Source organism: Falco peregrinus, chromosome 2, assembly GCF_023634155.1.
Source record: "Falco peregrinus isolate bFalPer1 chromosome 2, bFalPer1.pri, whole genome shotgun sequence".
Classification (NCBI taxonomy): domain Eukaryota; kingdom Metazoa; phylum Chordata; class Aves; order Falconiformes; family Falconidae; genus Falco; species Falco peregrinus.
This window is the reverse complement of record NC_073722.1, coordinates 126115674-126139185: the sequence shown is the minus strand read 5'-3', so window position 1 is coordinate 126139185 and position 23512 is coordinate 126115674. Positions and strand designations below refer to the sequence as shown.

The following is a 23512-nucleotide window of genomic DNA, read 5'->3' as shown; positions in this document are numbered from 1 at the left end:
CTCTGCTTGCTTCAGAGCTGCACTGCAAGTCTCCTGGATTTTATTTTTTTAATTGGCTCAGTGGGAATGCCTGTAAGGGAGGAGGCTGTCACAGTCTTAAGTCGGTGGGAAAAAATATTTTGGTGTCCCATGTTGCAATATGACCTTTGTGAAGGATCTGTGCCGCCTTGCTTTGTGCCTTGGGCAAATGTTATTTCCCACAAGTCAAAGGGTTCCTGGATGGTTCAGTGAGGATCTCCTAAGGTGCAGACCCCTTGCTGTTTGCAGGTGCAGGTGCTCCCTGTCATGCTGCTTGCTGCCTGATTCTTGGCAGTTTTTAACTAGATTTTTTTTTAATGGATCAACTGGCCGTAATGTGGGAAGTGCCCGTCTGTCCCGGTTGGCCGCACAGGGGCGGTGGACTCTGATCCCCCAGGGATAGGGCACTTCATGCACCCTTACAAGCAGCAGCGCTTCCCAGCCATCCCTAATGATGCTAACGAGGCAAGCGGCTCCGGGTCTGGGGGTGCTTCTGCCTGCTGCCTCCCTGCTGGGTCTGCAGCGGGTGCGGGCAGCAGGGAGGGGAGGAAAGGAGATAGGGGAGAAGAGGCTGCGCTTGGAACCGCTTTTTATTTGTTCTTCTGAAACGTTATACCAATAATGCAGTTTTTAATTACCCGGGTAGTGGAGTGCGTTTGTAACATGCTGTTTTATCACCACTTAAGCTGGACACAGTGTAACTGCAGCATTTTGTGGATAACCAGTATGATCACTTGTTTTCTATTTTTCTCTCATCCCTGCTGTGAATGTGCTTTGAAGACCAAGATCTTCCTGTAATTTTTAAAATTGTCTTTGGTCATCCTTTACTTTGGATCTCTGAGCTTGTGGGGGCATCTGAAGGAAGTGTCTTAATCAGTAAATCATGCTGGAAGAGGCTTCAGCACATAATTTGATGGTGTTGAGCTAAAGCTGTACAACATGTTCTTGTGATTAGAGGAAACCCCCTGCTTATCTGATTAAAGTGGAGTGTGTAGCTGGAATGTCAACAAACAAGACTGAACTATAATGAAAGTCTGTGATATTCAATTATTCCACAGTGATTTTCTTGAGCAGCATTACGCAGGCTGATGGTTACGCTGGAATGAAAACCACCTAGGTCCTGCATGTACCTTTTTTCTCCTAAATAGCCCTGTAATCTCGCTGCTCGAGCTTTCTTCTTTCTTCACTCATTTTTCTTGTTTGTTGTCTAGTCCCTCCCTGTGGGGTTAAGCCCTTTGAAGTAATGTCTATTTTAGTGCCTAGCATCTATGCAGTGCCACAGGAGTTATAATAGCCATTAAAGAGAACATAACCTGCATTTTTTTTATGCTTTTAGGTATGACATATGCAGCAAAAGGATACTTTGATGCTCTGGTTAAGATGGGAGAGTTGGCCAGTGAAAGCCAGGGATCTAAAGAATTGGGTAAGTCACCAATGTACTGCTAAATGGAGTTGCAGTCCGGAGCACACTCCGAGCACAGGAATGAAACTAGATTTTTGCTGTCGACGGAGATAGCAAGCTCAATTTGGAGTTGATACTGCCTTATGTGAATGGTAAAAGTGCCTCTGTATCTGCTGTTAATGTAGCTTTAAAAAAAAAAAGCCTGCTATTCTTAGTGTCAGGATTTTGGGGCACTGTCAGCTTGTGGTGTTTGCAAAGAGGAAGCATTTGCAGAAAGCAGCTTTGCTGGCATTTTTGTCTTGCTTTGCAAAGGCAAGTGCTTTGCAAAAGCACCAACTTTACTTTGGGGGCTGAGGTGGTGCTGCCCATCCTCATCCTCTGAAGGGGAAGGGATGACACAGGGGAGCAGGAGCGGTGTGGGCAAGGGACAGGTCAGCCGTACCAAAGCAGGGTTTCTCCTGGCAGCACCCAGCGCTCAGGCTGTGTGCGGTGGGGGCTGCATTTAACCCTGAGCCCCCCTGAACACAGCAGAGCTGCTGCAGGACCTGCTGCATGCTGTCTGTGCAGCTTCCCTGTGCCACACGGCTGGGGACTCGTGCTTGCTCAGTCGATGGGAGTTGCGGCAGACATCATGAGCTGTGATGCTTGGTGCCTCCTTTCCCTTTTTATTTTTTAACGCTTACTCCTCTGGTAAGTCATTTGGGAGCTGCTTTTCCAGCTTCCCCATGGCTCAGACATGGCTCCTGTGATCTCCCCCTGAGCTGCCCCACATCTGCGCAGACGTGGCTCAAGGTGGCTCTTCCACCTCCCCCAGGGATGCTGCTGCCTCTTGTTAAGGCTCTTGTAAGGCTGGGATGGGTTTTGGTCTCGTTGCCCCTGCAGTCCCAGGTGAACCCCTCTTCCCCTCAGCCCCTTCTGCAGGTCTGGTTCACCATATCACTGCGCCAGGAGACAGCAAACTCCTCATTAACACAATCTCTCTGAGGCAGTCAATTAACAGAGAAGAGGCTGAGCTGAAATGACTCTAAAGCTGATGGAGCTGTCAGTGACCAGCCCCTCGGAGGGGTCAGGCTTTGGTGGTGCTGTATCAGGTGCCACTTACCCCCAGCCACAGGCTGCTCCAGCTCGGCCATGCACAGCTTGCTGCCTGTGTCTGAATTTTGATGGGGAAGCAGTAAGTGTCTATGGAAACAGATTCCATCACTTGGATTAAGGCTGCCTATAGCAATCTGTTTCTGTTTAATAAATAAAACAAAAGCCTTGTGTGCACTGCATGCAGCAACTGAGATTGTAAAGGCTGTGCAGACCTTACTGGGGGCTACTTCCCCCTCTGGCGGGGTGAAAGGTGCAGCAGCTCTGTCCTCCTGGAGGTGACAGCTTGGGAAGCCCTGTCAGAGGTGGCTCAGCTGGGCGAGGGCAGGAGCTTGAGGACCACAAATCCACAAAAAAGCCCAAAAAAAAGGCTTTGCCCACACTTAAAACCTAGCTTTGGGGTAGTCTGGTGGTCCTGCTTCCTTGCCTAAGGCTGGTGGTTTGACAACAGGCATCCTTAGTGCCCTCCTGCGGGCTCCTGATGTGCATTCACTGCATGGCTCAAGTGTTTGGGGGGTTAAAATGTTTCCATGTTACTGCACCTTCCACTCTTGGTGTGAGCGCATCCAAGGGCAAATCCTGGCAGCTCCTGCTCTGCCCTGAGCCATGATGAGCGGCTGCTCCTTGGGCCTCTGGCCTTGTTGATCTTGCTGATATTTATTGTGGCAGCTGCTCTGTGCAGGAGAAAGTTAAGATAAAATTTCTGGCTGCAGTTTACTGGAGCTGATAACAGCTGGGGACACACCCCCCTCCCAGCAGGATGTGTAAACAGGGGCTAAAAAATGCTTTAGATTGTGGCTGTGCTCACCAAAGGTATGGCTTTTCCTGGGAACACCTTTACATTATCAGTCCCTGCACTGTGATTGCTGATAGTGCTTGAAAGGAGGAAAGGGGTGTTGGGGTCTGTGTTGTTTCATTTCTTACTAGAGGCCACAGCAAGTGAGGATGTTCACAACTGCCACTTCCATCAGTGCAGTGCCCCTGCCGCTCCCTCCCTGTGCAGGTGGTTTCCACCATGAGCAGCAGGACAGGGAAAGCTGCTCCAAGATGCCAGGCAGGACTCTGGGATGCTCTGGTTGGGACTGCAGCTTGCATCTCTTCCCAGCCTCCATAGAAAAGAACCTGAGGTTTTTGTTTCCCTTTTCTAAATGTGGATGTGTTTCTGATCTCATTTCTGGGACAGGAGATGTCAGAAGAACCTGAAATACTGCAGACCCCTTGTCTAACATGTGGTTAAGGCAGCCACATCTGTGCTCTGGCTCCCCTGCCTGTGCTGCAGTGATGCTGCCTGTGTTGGGGTGACTATGGAGGGCTCTGCACCCCCCGGGTGATGCAGCACGGCTGGGGGCTGGGAGCTCCGGGTGGTTTGCAGCACCCTGGGGAGCTGAGTGGGCACTTGGAGGCTGTCCTGTGCCAGGAGAGCTGCTCCGGCTCTTGGCACTCAAAGCTGGTCATGTTTTCCTGCTGTCACCTCTCCAGTAGCACTTGTGACTCCAAGGAGTTGCTCTTGAAGTTGGGCACTGGAGAAGTGCTGGTCCCCAGCTGCACGTGCTGGCTGTCCAGCACAGCTTGTTCGGCTCTGTGCTGGCTTTTTTTAAACACAGGCTCCTCCGATGGCAGTGATGCTGTACATTTGTCGTGCTGAAAACATCCAGGCTGCCAGTGCACTGCCTCCCAGCTTGGGTCTCTGCTCACCAGCTGCTTAGCACTTCACATTTTTTGTAAATTCTCCATCAGATTTTAGCGACAGTGTGTAGACAGGATAATCCTGGGTGGTAATGGAAAACCTGGTGATAATAAAGTGTTTGAGCTGTAATCGGCTCTGTGGCTTGAGTTTTTGGGTACGAGCGTCTGGTGGGGGCATACCTCTGTCTGAACCCCATTGCTGAGGTTTGGGATGTTCAAAGTCTGTTTTCTTGGGGGTTTTTAACTAAAGTGATGCCCTGACCAGACCCAAGGTGTAGCTGTCAGTTGTCCCCGCACAGCAGAGGTTTGCTGTGAGCCAGTTCGTGCGGTTCCCTGTCAGCTGAGCAGCTTTATGCTTCCAACCACCTGGGGAAGCCTCCTGTGCCTGGCGGAGCTGCAGCTGCTCTGTGCCCTGCAGCAGCCCCTGGTGCTGTGCGGGCAGTGGGGGAGAAGCCGGGTTGTGGGACCCCTCTGGCAGTGGGCTGGGGGAGTGAGCCCCGGGGGGCTGATCCGGGTCAGCGGTGGCAGTGGGCATTGGCTTGTGGGGGCATTCCCAGGAGGGATGGCAGGGAAGCTGCTCCCCTCCCTGCTCTGCTCTCCAGGCTGCTGCCCAGCTTCTGGCACATGGAGGGTTAGACCCACAGTTCCTCTTCAAGAGAGGTTTCTTATGCTGCTGTTCACATGTTCTATGGTTGCAGTGGTGGCTTTTGGGAAGCTGAGAAGCTGGTGTGAAGAGCAGGAGTGCTGGTGTCTGAGTGGGGAAGGTTGCTCCAGGCTTGCTCCGGGGATGGTTTGTAGGCGCTGCTGAGGAGCTCCTGTCTCATGTGTGTGAGCATTCGGGTGACTTCGGCCCTTGTCTGGCTCCTGCATAGGTCCCTTGGATGCTGCTCAAAATGTAGTTTCTTTTGTCCCACTTGAAAACTAGGCCATGGCAAAGTCATGGGAAAGGATTTTCTTCTGCAAGGAAGTGTGTGCCTGGTGAGTGGGGCTGGAGGTGGTTTCCAGCAGGCTGGGAGCGCCCTGGGGTGTTGGGGCCGAGCAGCACCTGCATGACACCCCGTCAGGGCTAGAGGTGGATTTTTGTTTAGCAGCTGGTTTTCTTGAAGGTCCTCCTGGGTTAGTGAAAGCTGCTCTGGCTAGAGCGCGGTGCTGCGAAGGGACAAGCCGTGCAGTGGTGAGTTGACCATTGCTGAGCTGAAGGGAGCTGCTGGCAGGCAGTGGCTTGCTTCTGATCCACAACTTGCAGAATAAAATTGGGACCAGTGGCACGTTCGTGGTCCAGCTGTTTGGTGTCCGTGCAGGGTGCTGGGCTTCAAGAGGTTTAAACTGTCTCTGTACAGCTGTTAAAGCACTGATGAGCATCGCAGAGGGATGCGGGGTAGAGCTGGGCACAGAGCCTGGTCCTGTCCACAATGCTGCATAGAACCTGGGTGCCACCAGCCTGGTGGGGCGGCCAGCATGGTGGCTCCTGGTGAGGAGCAGAGCAGCCTGGTGGGGTGCCTGTGGCTGCCCAGGCAAGTTCGGAGTCTTGCCCTCCCTGCAGCACCTTGGTCTGGCCCCGCTCTTGGCGGCGGCGTGGTTTGGAGGCTTTCTGCTGCGCTGAATCCTCCGGGATAGAGGGATTAATCTGTTAATTGGATTTGCAGTTTTGGGTAGATGCTTCCTGCAGCAGCAGAGATGCAGATATAGATCCTGCAAATGTCAAAGGTTGTTGCAGTGTTTGGTGTGTGATGGGGGACCACTGGGTCGGTGGTGGCTGTGGCGCCCGATGCCCACTGGGATCCTGCCAGAGCAGCAGCCAGAAAAAGTGAAGCTGAGCTCCAGGAAATCCTTGTGCTTGATGGATGAGGCTTGGTGTCCCTGCAGTGGGGTCCCTCTGCCTGGGTCAACGAGCTCGTGGGTGGGAGAGCAGCAGCAATCTTGTTTGATCATTTCAAAATTGGGCTTAACAATGCACTTAATGGCTTTTGGGTAACAGCTTTGTGCTGGTGGAGAATTGGATGCTCTGGACCTGCATTTCCACCTGTGATTCTGTTAAAAGGCCTAATTTTCCTGAGAAATTTTCTCAGGAGTTCAGCACTTGGCCTCCAAGCTGTGTAGTTCTCTTAGGGAAGGCACCTGTAGGAATGGGCTTGTGAAGGGTGCAGAAATGCAAGGAAGACCTCTTAAAAACTGTGCTGCCTGCCTCAGAAAGAGGGGCCCTGCTGCTGTCTGCCTTGCCTTTTCACTGCCTTCAAACCTTGCGATGAAACGCAGACTGCCATAGCAGTAGGCTTGTTCTCACCAACCTGTGTTTGGGTAAGTAATGGTGGAGGGTTGTTAAATGAGCATCTGTGATGAGCATGTTGCCTGGCTGGAGTTTCTAACGCATAGCAGCTGTGTGGAACGTTTGGGTTTCACCTTCAGTGGTGACATCTCCCATGGATGCCTACCTGCTGTGTGCCCAGGCACTGTGCCTGGGATGTGCTCTGGCAGGGATGCTCCAACCTTTGGGGAGGGGTGGAGGGGCCGTTGTGTGCCTGTGGGCTGGCTCCTGATGTCCATCGGCAATGCTGTGAGCTTGGCAGGCTTGTAGGAAGGGGCACAGCCTCTTGTGTGGCCAGCCCTGGGTCCTGGAGGTGCTTGCTTCCCCTCCCAGGGCCACTGGTGTGCTGGATGGGTTCAGGTGGGTCTGAGCCGGGTGCCTGCAGGCTGGTGAATGTGAGGGCTGTGCAGTTGTGTTCTCTGCTAACTAATCCTGTGCCACCAATATAGCTGCTGCCAGAGCAGCTGGGCGCTAAGGGACTCGCTGGTCTGTACATCATGATACAGATACATGATCTGTAGGCATCCAGGGTGGCTGCTGGAACGTGGGGCATCACAGGTCACCCAGGTCTTTAATCTGTCCGTAGTAAAATCGTCAATGGCAACTGCTCAGCCTGAGGGAACCAATTACTGAAATGTGTCATTGAACTTGCCTGAGTCAGGGTGCCTCAGGAAGCTTTTGCTTTTTGGTTTTTACCTTGTCTCTCAATAAATAAATAAAATGTTTTAAGCTTTGCCAAGCTGGGTTAAAGCAGCAGCTGCAAACAGAGCTGATCATTATAATGCTGATGAGTTGCTAATATAACATCAACAAATTGGTACCATTCTTTGGGGCTGTGATAAGTGAAACCTTTTTGAAGAGGAAATAGATGAATCAGCGCAGTGGGGCGATTGTTTCCCCACACTTGCATCCTTCCCGCTGCAGGCACTGGGATCTTCCCTGGGCTGCCCTGCAGTGGAGTGTCGGCACTGTTGAAGCCAGAACCTCCTTGTCTGGGTGAGGGGCTGGGCTGTGACTTGCTTCTTGCTGGGGCTTGGGCTTGTCTGTGGCACGTGCTGGGTCTGAACTTGGATAGAGACATGTTAATATGAGGGAAGAGGAAAAAAATTGCAGAAGTTCTCAACAGTGTGCTTCTGCTTCACATTTGGCTTGATCAGGCCTTCAGCACATGATACTTATATTGGATATAAGGAAGAAATTCTTTGCAGTCAGGGCAGCAAGGTGCTGGCCCAGGCTTCCCAGAGCAGCTGTGGGTGCCCCATCCCTGGCAGTGGCCAAGGCCAGGCTGGACAGGGCTGGGGGCAGCCTGGGCTGGTGGGAGGGATCCCAACCCACGGTGGGTGCTTGGACTAGATGATCTTCAAGGTCCCTTCCAACCCAAACCCCTCTGTGATGTGCGAGCAGAGTTATTGCCGGTCGGTGTTTACAGGACAGGGGGAGGCAGCCCTGCAGCAGCAGGGATGTGCCCGAGCTGGGGGTGGGGGGCAGTGCTGCAGCTGGTGGAAAATGGAGTGAAACTGGTGCTGAAAGGGGAACTGGTAACTGCTAGGCTCAGCGCCCTGCTCTGCCAAGTCCGGCGGGGCAGGATTCCACCCTGAAGCAGTGCTTTGTTAATAATGTGCACAAGGTTGATGCTGTCCACCCCACTCCCAAAGAAAGCCGCCAAACTGATGGAGCTCTCCTGTCCAGCAGGCAGTTGTGCTTAGCAAAGTCCAGGAGGGGTGAAATGGGTGCCTGTGTCAGAGCAGTGTCTGGGGCAGGGTCCTCGGGCGCCCAGTGCTTTCACATCTTCATCTGCCCTGGGTATGTGCTGGTATGGGCACATCCCCCCACGCGGGTTCAAGTACTTGCTGGGCATCAAAGGATTCAGGTAACAGCATTTAACCAGCCATTGAAAAGCAGATTATTTTTTTTTCTTAGGGTTTTGGAGCTCAAACAATTTGCCCTGTTACTGTCTGTTGCTTTTTCTCATTAATGAGCTAATATACCTTTTCTGCCAGCTTCGTTACTTGCCTTGATGGCACAGTCACCTTTCCTCGTCTGCCTTAATGAAAAGCAACAGAAGGAAGCCCAGCACAGTGTCAAATAGTGGAGGAGCTGAGCCCCTGGGCTCCTTGCTTCATCCTTTCATGCTCTTTATTTGGGGTTTGAATCTCCAAAGCAAGTGATCTTGGTGGCGAGTGACTCCAATGGTGCTGCCTCCCCTGTCTTAGAGGAGCAAGGAGCCATGCTGGTGAGGATGAAGTGCTGTTTGCTTGACAGCACATCCCTGCTCCGAGCTGATGCCAGTGGCAGCAGGAGCTGGTGGCCGGCGGCTGGGGACCAGCTCCTGCTGCCCTTGCAGGGCAGGCTGGGCTGCTTCAGCCCTGCTCAGGCATCAACATGTTCTGGCTCGGGGCGCTTTGGCTCCTTTGCCAATGAATTGTTTGGTATTTTTATTAAAAATGGCTCATATCTAACTCAAGAGTGAAGGGGGAAAAAATATCTTTAGGCTCTGAAACTCAAAAGCAAAAACCCTGTGAGATGGGCTCCCACTGCTCTGCCTTCTGGAGGGGCAGCTGGCTCCTGCGCAGGGCTTGCGGTGCCGGCAGCAGTGGGAGGGATGTGGCACAACCTGTTTGCCTGCTCCTGGCTGGGTGTGGTAGGGAAGGGCCCACAATAGCCCTTACAGTTCTCCCAGAGCGATACTGTGAGTCAGGCATAAATAGCAACTCCTCCTTGCCTGTTTGTGCTTTGCAGCCTGCAGAGAGGCGTGTGAGCCCAGCACGGGCAGGTGAAACCCTTGCTCTGCTGTCCTGCCCTTCCCCATCTTTATTTTTGCTTTTGGGCTCAGGTGAGATGATGAACCATGGGTTTCTTGACCTATGAGATGTGCATTTTGGCAGCAGGGTGAGCACGGTGCTCATGCTCCGTACACAATTTAAGCTGTGACCCAAGCTCCTGCCCTGCTCTGCCCTGCTGCGCAGCAGTAATTATTGTGTGTAACTTAAATACCACTGGTAGGTGATGCAAAACGCCTGTGGCGTGGGCGTCTGTGCTGCTGCTGGGGCGTGTGCTGTGGTCCCAGCCCTGCAAACGCCTTGTGGTATCTCAGCACAATGCTGCCGATCCTCTTCCCAGCCAGGGTTTGAAATATTTGGGCTTTCCAGCTACCGTGGAATCTCTTAGTCACAGCTTAACTTCTCCTCTGCTGCCATGCTGGGTTAGTCGGGGCGGTTTCAGGATGAAATGTCTGTTAATGTCTAACGAGGTCGAGAGGGTTTTTGCAGTGGTGAAGCAGCTCGTGGTGTGGCAGTATCAGGGTGCTGGAGGTGCCATATGTGAATTCACACGGTGCTGCAGCTGCTATTTAAGGGATTTAGTTCAAATCCTGCTGCTGCCCCACGTGGGCTCCCCGCGATGGCAGAGGCCATGGGAAGCCTGGAGCTGATTCCTTCGGAGCTGTCTCAGCCCGGGGGGAGGCTCTGGAGGAAGCTCATGCCTCTGCACAGCCCAGCGCCGGGCAGGCATCCAACCACCTTCCTGCGCCACACCAGCTGCAGCACCATGCTCACCTTGTGCCGTTCCTGGCACCGGGCTGGCCATGCCGTGCCACCGGTGAAGGCACAGCAAACTAGCCACGGTGGGGACAGTGGGGGTGGCTGCGTCCCCTTGCCTGGGCTGGGGTGCTGAGCAGCATGCAGCAGGGATGCTGTGCCAGGAAGGTGATGGTGGAGGACAAGGTCTAAACAAAGAGATGCAGATCTGCTGAGGTGCACCGTGCACCGCCCTGGCTGCTGGGGCCAGGTTAATTCCCTGGGCGAGGAGTGCAGTGGGGGCAGAGACCTGGTGCTGGGTGTACCGGCTGCTGGATTAGGGGATATGGATGTCACGTCTGAGCGCCTGGTCCCTGCATGAGTTGGGACTTGGCTCCTGTGGCCAGAAAGCCCCCAGCCAGCCCTGCACTGTCTTTCTCAGCCAGGGTTTCCACTCCAGGCAAACGGGAAGCGAAAGGGAGAGGGGGTGGTGCAAGCTTTGAAAATAATAAGCGAGCCACCCTTGCATTGATACACTCCTGAAAAAGCAATCTCAGCCAAGCAACGGTGTTACGTCATTGCCTCCTTGCAGTGGGAATTTGTGCACTTCCCATGATTGAGCTGTCGCAGCCCAACCGGAGAGCAATTTCCTGGCGGTCTTGTGGTGGTGACCCCTTGCCCGGACCTCCCTGTTCATGCGTGAAGATCTTGGCGGCAGACGTGTAATGGCCCAGCCAGATGCCTGCTCCATGCTAGCGCCGGGGGCTGCTCTGCCTTGCTCAGCACCTTGCAAAACGGCTGTAGAAGTTATAGCTGTCTCGGTGGCTGCAGGGATCTGGGCACATGGTTTGCTCCCGGCAAAGGAGCAGAGCTGCAGCCACGGTGTCTGGTCACCTCCCTGCTTTGTGGGATGCTTTGTGTGTCCCTGCATCCTCTCGGAGCTGAGTGGGGGGCACAGGGGGACAGTGGCCCCAGTGCCAGTTGGCACTGGCTGAGCACTGGCCGGTGCCACAGCTGGTTCTGTTAGTGCATCGACCCGTGGTGGAGGGGGCTGGTGCCTGCCAAGGACAAAAAGGGATCAGATTTTAATGTTTGCAAAAGGCTTTGAGACACAATGTATGGTACAAAGTACGAATTGCTCCAGCCACAAGAGCAAAGAAACATTGGGCCAGGTTGTTCCCGATCAGCCGGTGTTGACACTTGGCTGGCGTATGGCCCAGGCACGTGGTGTGCCAGGGACAGGCTGGCCAAGTGGTGGGCTGGGGTTGGCCCAGCACATGCCATCTGTTTTTGTGCTGAATGAGGGTCCCAATGGTTCCCTTCCACTGGTGAGATGCTGGTTTGGCTAATCCCAGTCTTGCTGAGGTTTGACTCCACATGCAGAGGATATGGTTGTCCTGGAACCCAGGGTGGACCTGGCCTCTGCAGGGGACTTGCATTTTCCTTCATTCTCTAAATACACTAAAACCTGCTTTGCTTTTTCTGGGATGGGATGGGGGATTCTGCTTCCCTTTTGGAGAGCCCCTGTGGGTGTAGGAGTGGGGGAGCTACCAGCCACCTCTGACTGCAGGACCTGCCGGGGCTGAGTCCTGAGACAGGAGCAGCTCGGAGACACGGCTCATGGATTTCAGTTTACAAACAGCTCCATGTAGGCTGGAAGCCTCCTGCGAAGCTGCAACCTGCCATGCTGGAAGGAACAGCTTCCTAACTTAGTCCTTACAGATAGCTGACAGAGCTCAGCTCTGCCTGAAAGCCTGCTCTGGTCCGGAGATGGATCGTGCTTTTAGCCGAGCGGTAGCACTGGCGGCTCCTAAACGACGCTCCCGCAGCTCCCAAGAGTGCGTCTGGCTCCGGCTGTGCTGGGGCTTTTGCTGAGGCAGGACACTGCCCTTCCTCCCAGGAAAATCACAGTGGGTGTGTGACTTGATGAATTCTGCATTTGAAAAGAAAAATAAAGGGAAGAGACAAAGCAGAGCTGGGATCCCTTGGCCATGGCAGCCCTTTGTGGGACTGACCTTTGGCATTCGCAGCAGCCTCATGCAGTGGCTCTGCCCTCGCTGGCCAGCTCGCTGGCCCAGGGCAGGGCTGCCCGCATGCGGCTCGGCCACCGAGGTTGAACGGATCCGGTGGTTTTGAGGCAAATATCAACCTGGGGCTTCGCTCCGTGCACAGCTGTGTCCTGTGGCCTGAGCTGAGCCTCAGGGCTGCATCTGTGCACTGCTGCGCTTCTGGGGGAGAGGGATGTGTGTGCTCTGCGCTTGGTGATGGGCTGTGTGTGCAGCCAGGAGAGCATCAGGTAAAGCTCCTGGCTGTAACATTGCTATTTAATCCCATCTCTCTTGTTAGCACAGCATCCCTTGTCTCTGCCTGCTCCTTTCAAATCGGGACTGTCAGCTCAAGACAAGGGACCTTTCTTGGTCCTGTTGTCTGGCTCCTTTCCAGAGCAGGTAAAGCAGTGCCATAGCTGGGGTGGCCACTGTCATGGCGGGTCGCAAGCAGGGCTGCCCCTGAGTGCTTGGGTCCCGCTGCTGCTTGTCCTTGTTTCCCTTCATGCTACAGGTGGTGTACGTGTTTGTCAGACTGTCCTAGATGAGTATCTTCTCACCTACAGCTCCCTGAAGGTGGGCACTGGGGGTCCTCCAGGAGCACCTGTGGGTCTGTCTGTGGACCCCCCCATGCTAGCAGGGTGCTGCCTGCCCCAGCCCCAGGGTGTCATCCCGAGCTCAGTATCTCAAGCCCCCTCCCTGCATCTTGTCTTTGCAGGAGATGTGCTTTTCCAGATGGCAGAGGTCCACAGGCAGATCCAGAACCAGCTGGAGGAGATGGTGAGTGCCCCAGCCTGGGTGTGCCAGGGTCTCCGTCTGGCCGTAGTCTCTGCCAGGGTTGCAGCTGAGCAAAATGGTTTTCCATGTCTTGTCCGGGCAACACCAGCCCTGTTGAAGCAGATTTGCTGAGCTGCAAAGAGTCTGGTCTGCTTGAGCATCTACTTCTGCCCTGCTGGGTCCCTCTCTGAGTGTCTGTCTGTCCCTCATTGCCATCAGCCTCTGCTCTCTGTAGAGACCCTCTCCCCTGCCTGCCCCGGTGCTCCCTGCGCAGGGTTTGCCAGCTCTGCTGAGGAACCATGGTTTTTTCTTTCTGCCTGCAGCTCAAGTCCTTCCACAACGAGCTCCTGACGCAGCTGGAGCAGAAGGTGGAGCTGGACTCCCGGTACCTGAGTGTGAGTTAGTTGTGCACTCCAGCAGCACAAACGTGGGCTCGGGCATCTCTGCGTCGTCTCCTCCTGCTGCCCGGCTCCCTGCTGGGGGATGCTCATGCCCAGACACTGCTCGTGCCCCCAGTTACGGATGGGTCCCCGGCCATCACACACATCACCATTTGCAGAACAGCTGATGTCAGGCTGTTGCAGCCCCTCCTTGCTCTCTGGGCCATGGGGATCCCACTTCTCCCAGGGGTGGGGGGATCTGCTTGCTTCTGCTGACCCTTGGCAGCAGGAGCTGTGGCCAAGGCAGGGGTTTGGCTGCTCAGAGCTTTCTCCTGTCACATCCAGGCTGCACTGAAAAAATACCAGACGGAGCAAAGAAGCAAGGGGGACTCGCTCGACAAGTGCCAGGCAGAGCTGAAGAAACTTCGGAAGAAGAGCCAAGGCAGCAAAAACCCCCAGAAGTACTCTGACAAGGAGCTGCAGGTAGGACCCTGAGTGGTGGTGGGGATACGAGCATCTTGTCAACCTTGTGCTGGCACATCAAGGGGGACAAGCATCTCATTGTCCTCGTGCAGTGCAGCGTGGGGATGAGCATCTCGTTGTCATCATAGCAGATGCTCAGCACCACATGCTAGAGGTGGCCCAGCTCCTGCAAGCCTTTAGATAAGGGTTCGCAGTTTTCTTTGGAGGAGCAGGCTCAGCAGCATTAGGGGAGTGTGGTGGGGTGTGGGAGGTGTGACAGGGGAGGGGGTGGCAGCCGGCAATGGGAGCGGGTTGGTCTCGTGGCTGCCCTGGGGGAGGACGGTGCAGAAGGGGAGGCTGTGAGCTCCGCTGATGGCAGATGTTGTGCTGGGCGGTGCAGTGGTGACTAACCCTGCTTGATCCACTGCTCCTGGGGCTTTTTTTTTTTTGCTTAATGAATGAACCCAAAAAGATCATTAATCGTGTTGTGCCAGATCCATCTTTCTTTGGATGGTGTTGTACTTAAATATTTTCTGTGCCTGCTGCCGGGGCGTCCCTTCCCCCAGCACGCCGGGGTGGCAGCGAAGGCCGGGGGCGGCTGCGGTGAATCACTGTGGTGTGATCGCGGTGTGGGCTCCCTCACCAACCACGTGCCGTTTGCTAATTGGGTCCCAGCGGTGTGGGGCTGGGGTCCCTCGGCACCTGCCTGGAGGGTTGGTGCTGCGGGGTGGACACGTTTTAAAGTTTGGGGCATTGGGTTTCCCTCTGGGGGGGGTCTTGGGGTCGGGATCTCACTGAAGAGCATCCAGGGCACATCCCTGGCCAGTGCTGGTGGTGCCAGGGCTGCAAGCAGGACATGCCAAGGGGCTGCAGCACTGGTGTTGCTGGTGGGTTTGCAGCAGGAGCTTGTGTCTTCTGAAGTCTGCAACCTTTGGTTTGAGCTTTGCCAAAAGTGCAGCTGAACGTGGCAAACTTCAATGAGTAACTGATGCACCTACCTGTAAACCTGCTGCAGCTGCAAGTACAGGTGCATTACAGCCCCGAAGGACTGTGATGCGAGTAGTGCCTTGAAAAGGGGAAGGCGAGCCCTGAAGCCAGAAACTAGCTAGTCTTGTTTCTGAAGCACGACAGCGTGTGTTATGTTGGGACAAAGATCTGTTACTTGGATGCTGCGGGCTGGTAACATGTCACAATGCACCTTGTGTGCTGAAGGGGATCTGAACACGGGTGGCACTTGGCTCATGGGGGCTGCGTGCAGGGTGGCATTTAAAGTCATCAGCAGATAGTTAACATGAAGGTTGTGCTGGGGAAATGACATTCTTAATTGCACTAAAATTTGGAAAATCAGTCATTCTCTCGGTGGTGTGAATCAGAATGAGTACTGAAGAATAAAACGTACCTGTAGTCATCCCCCCCAGCTCGGCGTGCAGGTCCCATGGTGAGCTGGGGCACAGTCACCAAGCTCATGCCCATTGGCAGCCCCTCGGCCGGAGCCCATGCACCCCAGCCTGGGGGTCCTGCCCACTGAGGCGGGGGCTGGCATGTTCTTGAGGGCTGAGCAGCTCAAGCCCCTCCTGAGCAGTGGTGTCTCTGCAAGCCCTTGCTCTGAAATTCCTGCTGAGCGAGTGGAGCCCTGTTAGGCGATGCAGCTGAGCGTGGGGAAACTCGGGGATCACACCGTTGTTATCCCCCACCCATGAAAGCTGCTGATAGGGACAACAGAGCAAAACTGCTGCCAGAGCCACCCCTCCTGCCTCTCTGCCCCAGGCTGCCACTGCACAGGGATCCCCATCCCACACCCAGACTTGGAGGAGGAGAAAATCCATCCAGCAATTGGCACGATGTAGCTGGGAGAGGAGCGATGGTTTGATCCTCCTGCTGTGATGTGGCAGGGATGGGGGAGTCCTGTTAGCACAGCCGCTTTGGGCAGGGAAACAGGATCAGGCTTTCATTCTCTTAATCTTTCAGCAGTAAGTATTTAGGAAGCGCTTATCTCTGAAAAAGCCTTATGATGGCTTTTGAGCTTAAAGAGCTATGAGACTGCTCAACTGCTTGCTGCTTATTTTCCTCCTAGATCAAAATACAAAGTTAAATTGCTGCGTTGAGCCATGAGGGCAGTTTTCCCTCTGTTCTCTGCTGGCTGCGGTGCTGGTATTCCCTTTCAGCGGAAAAAGAGGGTGTCTTGGGCCATCCTCAATGCTGCTCTTACCTTTGCCTCGCAGAGGGGGTTGCTGCCAGGACTGGTGCAGCCTTGGAGCTATGTGGGTGTTGGTACTGGCCCGAGGAGGGAGCCTTATGCGGGGCTTGGTGAGACTGGGCTTGGTGAGGCAGGAGCTGCTGATGTTGTGCTGTGGGGCTTCGCTCCATTAAAAACCTTTCTCAGCTGGCTTAAAGCGGAGAACCATGTGGCTCACCCTGGGGAGCTGCTGCATGTGGGTGGGTTTTAGCTGGCCCAGGGCCACCCCTGTGGCCAGCTTGTAAAAACCCTGGCAACCTCTGAGGAGGCTGCTGAAGGCATCTCATGATGCTTGTGGGAAGCTGAAGAATTCATCAGGCTGGTACTTGGGGACCACAGACCGATCGGACAAGAACTGGATGCAGCTCTTCCAATGGGCTGTTGCAGGTTACTTGTCTCGTAATGGGAGAAGCTGCTGTTGGTGGAAACATCCTGGTAGCTACATCAGTCATCTTCTCCTTCAACAAAGCAATAACATCCTACTCTTCTTTTGAAGACTCATCCATTTAAGCCACTGTAGCAGTCAGCAGCCAGGACTCTGATGCTCTGTCGTCATCTCCATCCGTATTTAGTGCTATGGGAAGCAGAATTGCTCTTTTCTGCCTTTTCACCACTTGTTGCTGCCTGTATGTGAGATGGGTGGGTGAGACGAGTGTGGTGGCAGAGGCATCTCCTTCAAGGGGATCCAGGACATGGTTTGTGTGATAACATCTCGCCTCTGCCAAGGTGAGAGGAGGTTTGGGGCTGTTCAGGCTCTGGTTTGCTGGGTGGCAGAGGACAGCCCTCACCTGGGCCAGGGTACCAGTGTGGTGCTGGCTCCTTGCTCTATGGGACTGATCAGAAACCCCAGTGAAACAGCCCAAACATCTCACCTATGGCTCTTCAGATATGCCCCCTTTATAAAAGTAAAATAAATACCAGTGCAGGCACTGCACAAAACTAATTATCTCATGGCTAGTGAGCTTTGGGAGTGCGGCGGATTGAGGTGGTGTGCTTGGGGTGAGGCAGCGGCGTGATGCTTGTGGGAGCCTCCTCCTGAGCTGCATCAGCCACTTGCATGGAGAGCACCGATCCAGGCTTGTCAGAGTCCCACATCATCTGGCCTCTGTCTCCTGTGCTTGTTCTGTGGAGTTCTTATGGATGGGTGTTGCAGGATTAAAGTGCTTGGGGATTTAAGGCACCTTGCGGTTTGCAGTAAGGATGGCCCATGTAGCTTAAAAGCAGCTCAAAGTGCAGTTAGGCTGCAGGTGTGATTCTGCATCTCCAAAGCTTTGTCATTCATGGTCAGGAGAGATGCTGTGGTTGGGGGTTGTTACTACTGAATGTCGCCATAGTCAGGCTTTTTATTCCTCATGAATCAGTCCAGAGCTTTTGTTATACATGAGGAACGAAAGCTGAGACAGCTAATTGCTTGAGATGGCTCATCTTAGTTATGTAGTTACTGAGGTGCTGGGGGTTTTTTGACCTGTGTTGAAAATCTGGAGAATAAACCAATTCCATTCACTTCACGAAGAAAAATGGAAATAATATTAAGATTAAACAATCACCAAGGAAGCTAATCTGCTGTAATTTCATTAAGTGTTGGTTATGACCAAGCTGTGAAATCAAGGTCACGATGGATTTGGGACCTTGATTGAATCAGCCACTCAACAATGAAGTTATGTTGGTTTGAACTATTTATCAAATCATATTAGAGCTACAAACAATTGGATTTCTGCATTGGGCTGAGACAAAGCTGACAGTAATTCATCCTAAATAGGGACGCTGGAGCTGGCTGTTTGCAGTGGCAGGCTGCGCTTGACCCAGGCAAGGGGGCTGTGCTGGGGGTGCGGGGGGCAGCTGGAGCTCCCTCCTGCTCCCAACCCCTGCACAACCAGGGGGTGCTGAGCCGGGGGCGGTGGGCTGTGCTCAGCTCCTGCCCAGATGTGTCTTCTGCTGTCCACACTGACACCTGTTCCTGTGGGAATATTTTAAGCATTAAATACCACTGTGCCAAATAACCTGGGGTGTTTTATAAAGTTTTGTAATTGAAACCTCATTTTGATATTCCCATCAGGAGAAATAATTTTAGGTGTAGGTCAGGAAGCTCTAACTGGTAAGGAGTTTGCACAAACCAGGCTACAAGGGCTTTATGTAAAAGTCAGATAGGGAAGAACTATGGAACAGCTCAGTAGCTCCGGGTAGCTCCCTCCAGGCTTTGTGGTGCTTTAAGCTAGGTTAGGATGTGTGTCTTAACCCGGCACATAGGGCTGCAGGGAGGGGAGGCGGATGTGGAACGCTGGGAGAAGCGTGGGTCTGGTGGTCGTGGGCAGCACTGTCCTGCTGCGGCCAGGCTGGGACCAGAGGGTCCCCACGTGGGAGGTACCGGCCGTGCTGTCCCTTTGCCTGTGTGGGTGCTTCTTGCACAGAGCTCGTTGGCATTACCTGCTCGTGGCTGGGGACCTTGCTGGAGAGCTCAGCCCTTGGAGATTTCTTTTGCCTCTTGTTTACTCTGTGAACGCGTGTGCTGGCAACGCTGCCCCCCCTTACAGCAGCGCTGCAGGCCCAAGCATCTGGGGAGACTTTGGGCGTTGGGGGAGTTCCCACGTGGTGCTGCTTGTATGGAGCCATACGCTGAAGCAGCTTTTTCTGACATTGTGGTCTGTGAGTGCTTATGAAGGAGGTAGCACGCAGAAGAGGAAAGCCTCCACCTCCTTCTGCCAGCACCTGTGGCTGGGGGGCTTCACTCAGCTGCTGTGGTCACTGGCTGCATCCCTCCCACCCAGGTGAGCTACAGGCTCCAGCACAGAACGTGGTTTTCTGAAACCAGCTCTACAAATCTACAAGCAGCTGCTACAAATATGCAAAATGAAGTCTTAAACTTCTTTTCCTCTGGGCTGAGGTGCCCAGATGCCCCCTCTGGGAAGCTGGTCTTTTGGTCCCTGTGCCTGCACAGGTCAGGGCCATGTCAGATCAGCACTTTGGTGCCAACCCTTGTGCATCAAGCCACTGATCCAGGCTGTCCCCGTACTGACAAAACGTTTTCAGAAGCTGATCGTGAAACCCCCGCACAGCCGGCTGGAGAAGGTGCTTGCCTGCTGTTTTGTTTTCTGTAAATTTTATGTAATATCACATGTGTGCGTGGATGGAGTTTTGCAGGAGCAGTGGAAGGATGAGGCTGATGCCCTGTTTAACAGATGTGTGAGACAGGCAATGTAACAAGGGGAGACAGCCCCTCTTGGGGGAGGCCAGCGAGGCCAGCGTCCTTGGAGCCGGGCATCTGCCAGGGCTGTGCTCCCTAGGGTCCACTCTGCGTATGATTTCACCTTGGATAACCATCAGCATAACAGTGTCTGCAGCATCACAGAGGAGGGGTTTGGCTGCAAGATGAGGGAGCTGGAGCCATGGGGACTGGTGGGCAGCATGGCAGGTGCTGGCACTAAAAGACCTTCACTGGCTGAAGATGTTGGTGCTTGTGCAGGGCAGGGGGACTTTGTCTTCTCCCCAGGAAAGGTGCTGAGCTTCAGGGTGCCAGATGCACAGAAATCATCCACCAGCGGGCAGCTGTGGCAGTGTGGGTCTGTGGCTCTGCAGGGTGCATTGTCCTTGCAAAAGGCAGTGAAATGTGTTTGGGCTCCCACAGTGACCTGTGCTGTCTGCTGTGGGAGAGGGTTTGGTCTGCTGCTTAATTTGCTGTATTACAAGAAGCGTTAGGTCACCTCAGGCTCATTTCCAAGCTCTGATCTCCTCAGCCATGCTCTGCTGGGAAGAGCCGCTGATATCCCAGGGTTTGAATATGGCATCGCTCTGTCTGGCTAAACAAATCGACCAACCTCCCTCCATCTGTAACACTTGAGTGATGATGGAGGCTGGAGGGAGCCGGGAGGGGACAGAGTTTTCCCTGAGGCTGCTCCAGGGTCCACCACTTCCCATGCAAGAAGCAGATTCTGGGCATGAGGAAAAGCTGTCCCTGTTCCCAGGAGCTGTCGGGGCTGGGAGTCCCTAGCCTCTTTTCCTCAGTTTGGCGATATGCTGTGGAAGGGTTTCAGCTGTTTTTCCTTAAGACTTCAACAGCTTAGATGCTCTTCCTCTCTTAATCAGCCTAACTTCTTTCTTATTTTATCCCATTACTTTCTAATTATTCTCCCTTGTGGTTCCCTACATAAATCCTCCCTTCTGCCAGTGTTCATTCCTTCCAGGTACTTCAGCCTGCCGCAGCAGTCTGGCACAGCTGGCTGAGTCCTCTCCCTTCCCTGTCTTGCATCCCTGCCTGCCCTGTGCTGCTGGCCTGGATGAGAGCCCGGTGTTCGGAGCTGGTGTGGGGGCACAGTCCTTCCCCTGCTCGGCATCACTGCCGACCGTGGGCTGCCCTGCAGCGTTACCAGCTTTCTGCTATCCAGACTCACTGCTGCACCCACCCCGGTGGGCTGGTGGCCCCTGCAAGGCAGCCTGGGGCTTCTGCCAGCTCCTGGTTGCCTCTTGTCCTTGTGGCCAGTCCTTCACTCAGCCCGTGTCACCCGCAGCGGCACATGCACCTGATCACTGATACAGAGCTGCAGTGATTCCTGCGGCCATGCTCAGCGCGGTGGTGAGGAGCATCACCCTTGGCTCATTCCTGACTGGTTTGTGCGTTCCTGGCTTGGGTAGAATGGTCTGAACTAATTTTTTACCAGTAAGGGTGGGTGGTTATTAAAGGCTCAACTGAAGTTCAGTAATGATGTTGCTGTTTCACCTGCGTTAACTACCTGATGGTGGTATGTGCTTGAAAGGAACTTGGGTCTTGATGTTTCTGGGATGCTTTTTCACCTGCACACACCTCTGGCTGTCAGTGCTGGAGTGGTGCTGGGAACATGTTAGAGTAAGCAGTGGGACCTCTGTGCCCTGGCTTTTTTTGTGTTGGGGGATGACAGCAGCTGTTGGGGTGGGGACTTTGCAGCTTCTTTTTTTATTTTTATTTTTTTTCATGTGCTCTTGTTCCTAACTTACTGTCTGAGCCCTTGAGCTCCATGGGCTGCCTCCTGAATGGAGATTGCCCAGCTTTGGGTGGACCCAGTGTGACGGAGCTTTGCTCCAGCATCGCCCATCTCCCCAGTACTGGGTGGCCGGGGGGGTGATCCGGTGGGTCCCCAGCTGAGCCGCCACCACCTGTGCAGCCGGGGCTCCCCCTCCCCAGATTTGCTGCTCCCCTGGACCGGGAGCCCTGGCTCTGCTGGCTCCCACAGCTGAGCCACAGCAGCATCTTAAACCAAACCCTTTGCCTGGCGCGCTGCTGCTGACATTGCTAATTAGGTCAGCAGCTCCTGGTGAATTGGAAGTGGATGTGTTCAGGAGGCGGGGGGGATGGGGGAGTTATTTGAGGCCTCTCCAACCTAGAAACCCAGAAAAGGTTTCTGGAGCTGTTGGGCAGCTCCTGTGTGTGCTCTGGCTTTTGGCACAGCTGTGACCACTGCCATGGCCAGCTCCCTGCCCCCTTGGGTGCCAAATGGGGTGCTTTTCCTCTTTTAAACTGGGAATTTTATTTAGATGATGCTTAGAAGGCTGAATTTGAAGCTGGCAACCTAAATCAAGGTCTGAATTAAAAATGCAGCACTTGAGAGGTACGTGCCTGTCGGTGAGGTCTCAGGATGCTACAGAGGCTGGCAGGGAGGCACCTTCCCCTGGCTCTTAGGCCAGCTGTCAGGTCGTGTCAGGCTGAGAAATGCATTTTTCTGGGGTTCAGAACACGGGATGGCTGCAGGATCCTCCCTGTCCCCGGGGGAAAGGAGATCTGAGCAGCGGCCATGAGGCCGATGGTCCTGACAGGCACCTGCCTGCAGGTAAAGCACCACTTGCTGACTAAAGGCAGCGTTTCTCCCCAGCACACAGTAGTGAGATCTTATATCATGCTTTGTGCATTACCTTTTTTTTTCCCCTGTGCATCTGGCATATTTTACAAGGTTTTTATTTAAATTCTTTCTGTGCGTTGTTTGAAAGCCCATTGTCATTTTGAGCAAATCCAAAATGAAAACTGTGTAGTGAACACGAAGTGTTGCTCGCCATCTTGTAATGTAATAACATGTAAAAATCAAGGCTCTGAATAAATCAATGGCACATCAGGCATATTTACATAAAGTATATAAAGCGCTGAGAATACTAAGTTTAGAGCATAGGCGCTCTGCTTGCAAATCAACATGTTCTAACTGGCTGCAGCCATTAAGACAAGCCTTTCCTTAGTGAAATAACTAAGAGTATACTTGCAAAACAAGATTGAAATCAAGGATGTAAATAAGGCTTTAGCTTGCATATTTAAATCATGATTAAAACTGAAAATCTTGTGTGGCTAAGATAAGCATTTCCCCTGTGCTGCAGTGTGTTGGGACTAGAGCGGGGTCTTGCACACACGCAGTAGCAGGGCAGAGCTGTGCCTGGCCTGGGGATGGTTATCCGGGGAAACCTGAATCACGGTGGGATGGTCCTTGTGCTACTGAACTAAATTAGCTGGAGGTGGACTCATTTCACTCCTCACCTTCTTGTTCTTGATGGCCCAGTTAGTAAATTAAGCAGGATGAGTTTTGGGTGTCGGGGTCTGCGCTTGCTTCCTCACTCCTGCTATTTCAGGTGCTGTCAGGGTTGCACTTTCCTTCCAGAAATGGGGCTCTGCACAGGGGGACCGTTGTCCTGCCGCTTCCCTCGAGAGAGAAGGGAAGGAAACTTTTTCGGGAGCTGCTGGTGGTGCAGGTGTGTGGGGATAGCGAGGCTTGGTGCCCTGGGCAAAGCAAGGCTGCGATGGAGGGGATGGGGCCCAGGACCCTGGGGGAGCTGGGGGCTCCCTGGGCTGGGGCATCCTTCCATCCCAGCTCCCCATCACCGCTGCCAGGCTGGTGCCTCTGGGCTCTGTCCCTGTGCTGTTCCAGGGGCTAATAATACCCGGGAGGAGGCGGCGTGATGCCGGTAGTGTCTCTGTCCCAAGCCCACTCTGGGGAGTGATGCTTTCCCTGCTCGCACCAAGCGTGTCCTCCCACGGCCGCCTGCTCCCACCCACTGGCATGTGCCCGGAGCTGCTACCGCCTCTTCCCTGTGCTGTGCCAGCCTTAGTGCCTCCGTGCCTGCTGCTGGCACAGCACAGCTGCCTGCTGGCTTTCCTGGTGCCCTCCCTTGTATCCCTGCCAGCCCCTGTCCAGCTCGGCTCTCCTCACGGCTTTGCTTGGGGGTGATGCACATACCTCCATTATTGCTGCTTCTGCAACCCAGTGCCATCAGCTCTGTTACCTTCACTTAATTCTTTCCCTAAACGGGGTGCTTGCACTGGATTTTCTCATTTGGGGAAAAAAAATCTCCTTAAAACAGGGTTATTGGTTGCAAACCAGTTTTTTACCCATTTCATATTGACCCCCTTTCCCTTACCTGTGGTGCTGTGTGTGGGGAGACCCAAGACCTGCTGGGTCTGGCATGAGCTCTGTGCAGGGTTTGCTTCTGAGGGAGGATGGTCCAGGCAGGGTGGGAGCTCCAGCTCTGAAATAAGCCCCCTTTGAAGTCTGGTGTGCTGCTTAATCTCACTGCTTTTGTTGAGGTTTGTTCCATTTTATGTGTCTGGCAATAAATATTGTAGCACGCTAAAAATAACTGTTAAACATGA

The 23512-nt window shown here is 53.8% G+C and overlaps 1 protein-coding gene across 6 annotated transcripts in view; it reads left to right on the top strand.

The window, feature by feature from the left end:
- The window catches only part of BAIAP2 (BAR/IMD domain containing adaptor protein 2), a 47669-nt gene that overhangs the window by 9963 nt on the left and 14194 nt on the right, over positions 1 to 23512 (top strand). For all 6 annotated transcript variants that reach the window (XM_055795196.1, XM_055795190.1, XM_055795193.1 and 3 more), the window contains exons 3-6: positions 1355 to 1441; positions 12782 to 12843; positions 13164 to 13235; positions 13566 to 13703. In XM_055795196.1, coding sequence (XP_055651171.1) covers positions 1355 to 1441; positions 12782 to 12843; positions 13164 to 13235; positions 13566 to 13703 — 359 coding nt within the window. The remainder of the gene's footprint in view (positions 1 to 1354; positions 1442 to 12781; positions 12844 to 13163; positions 13236 to 13565; positions 13704 to 23512) is intronic.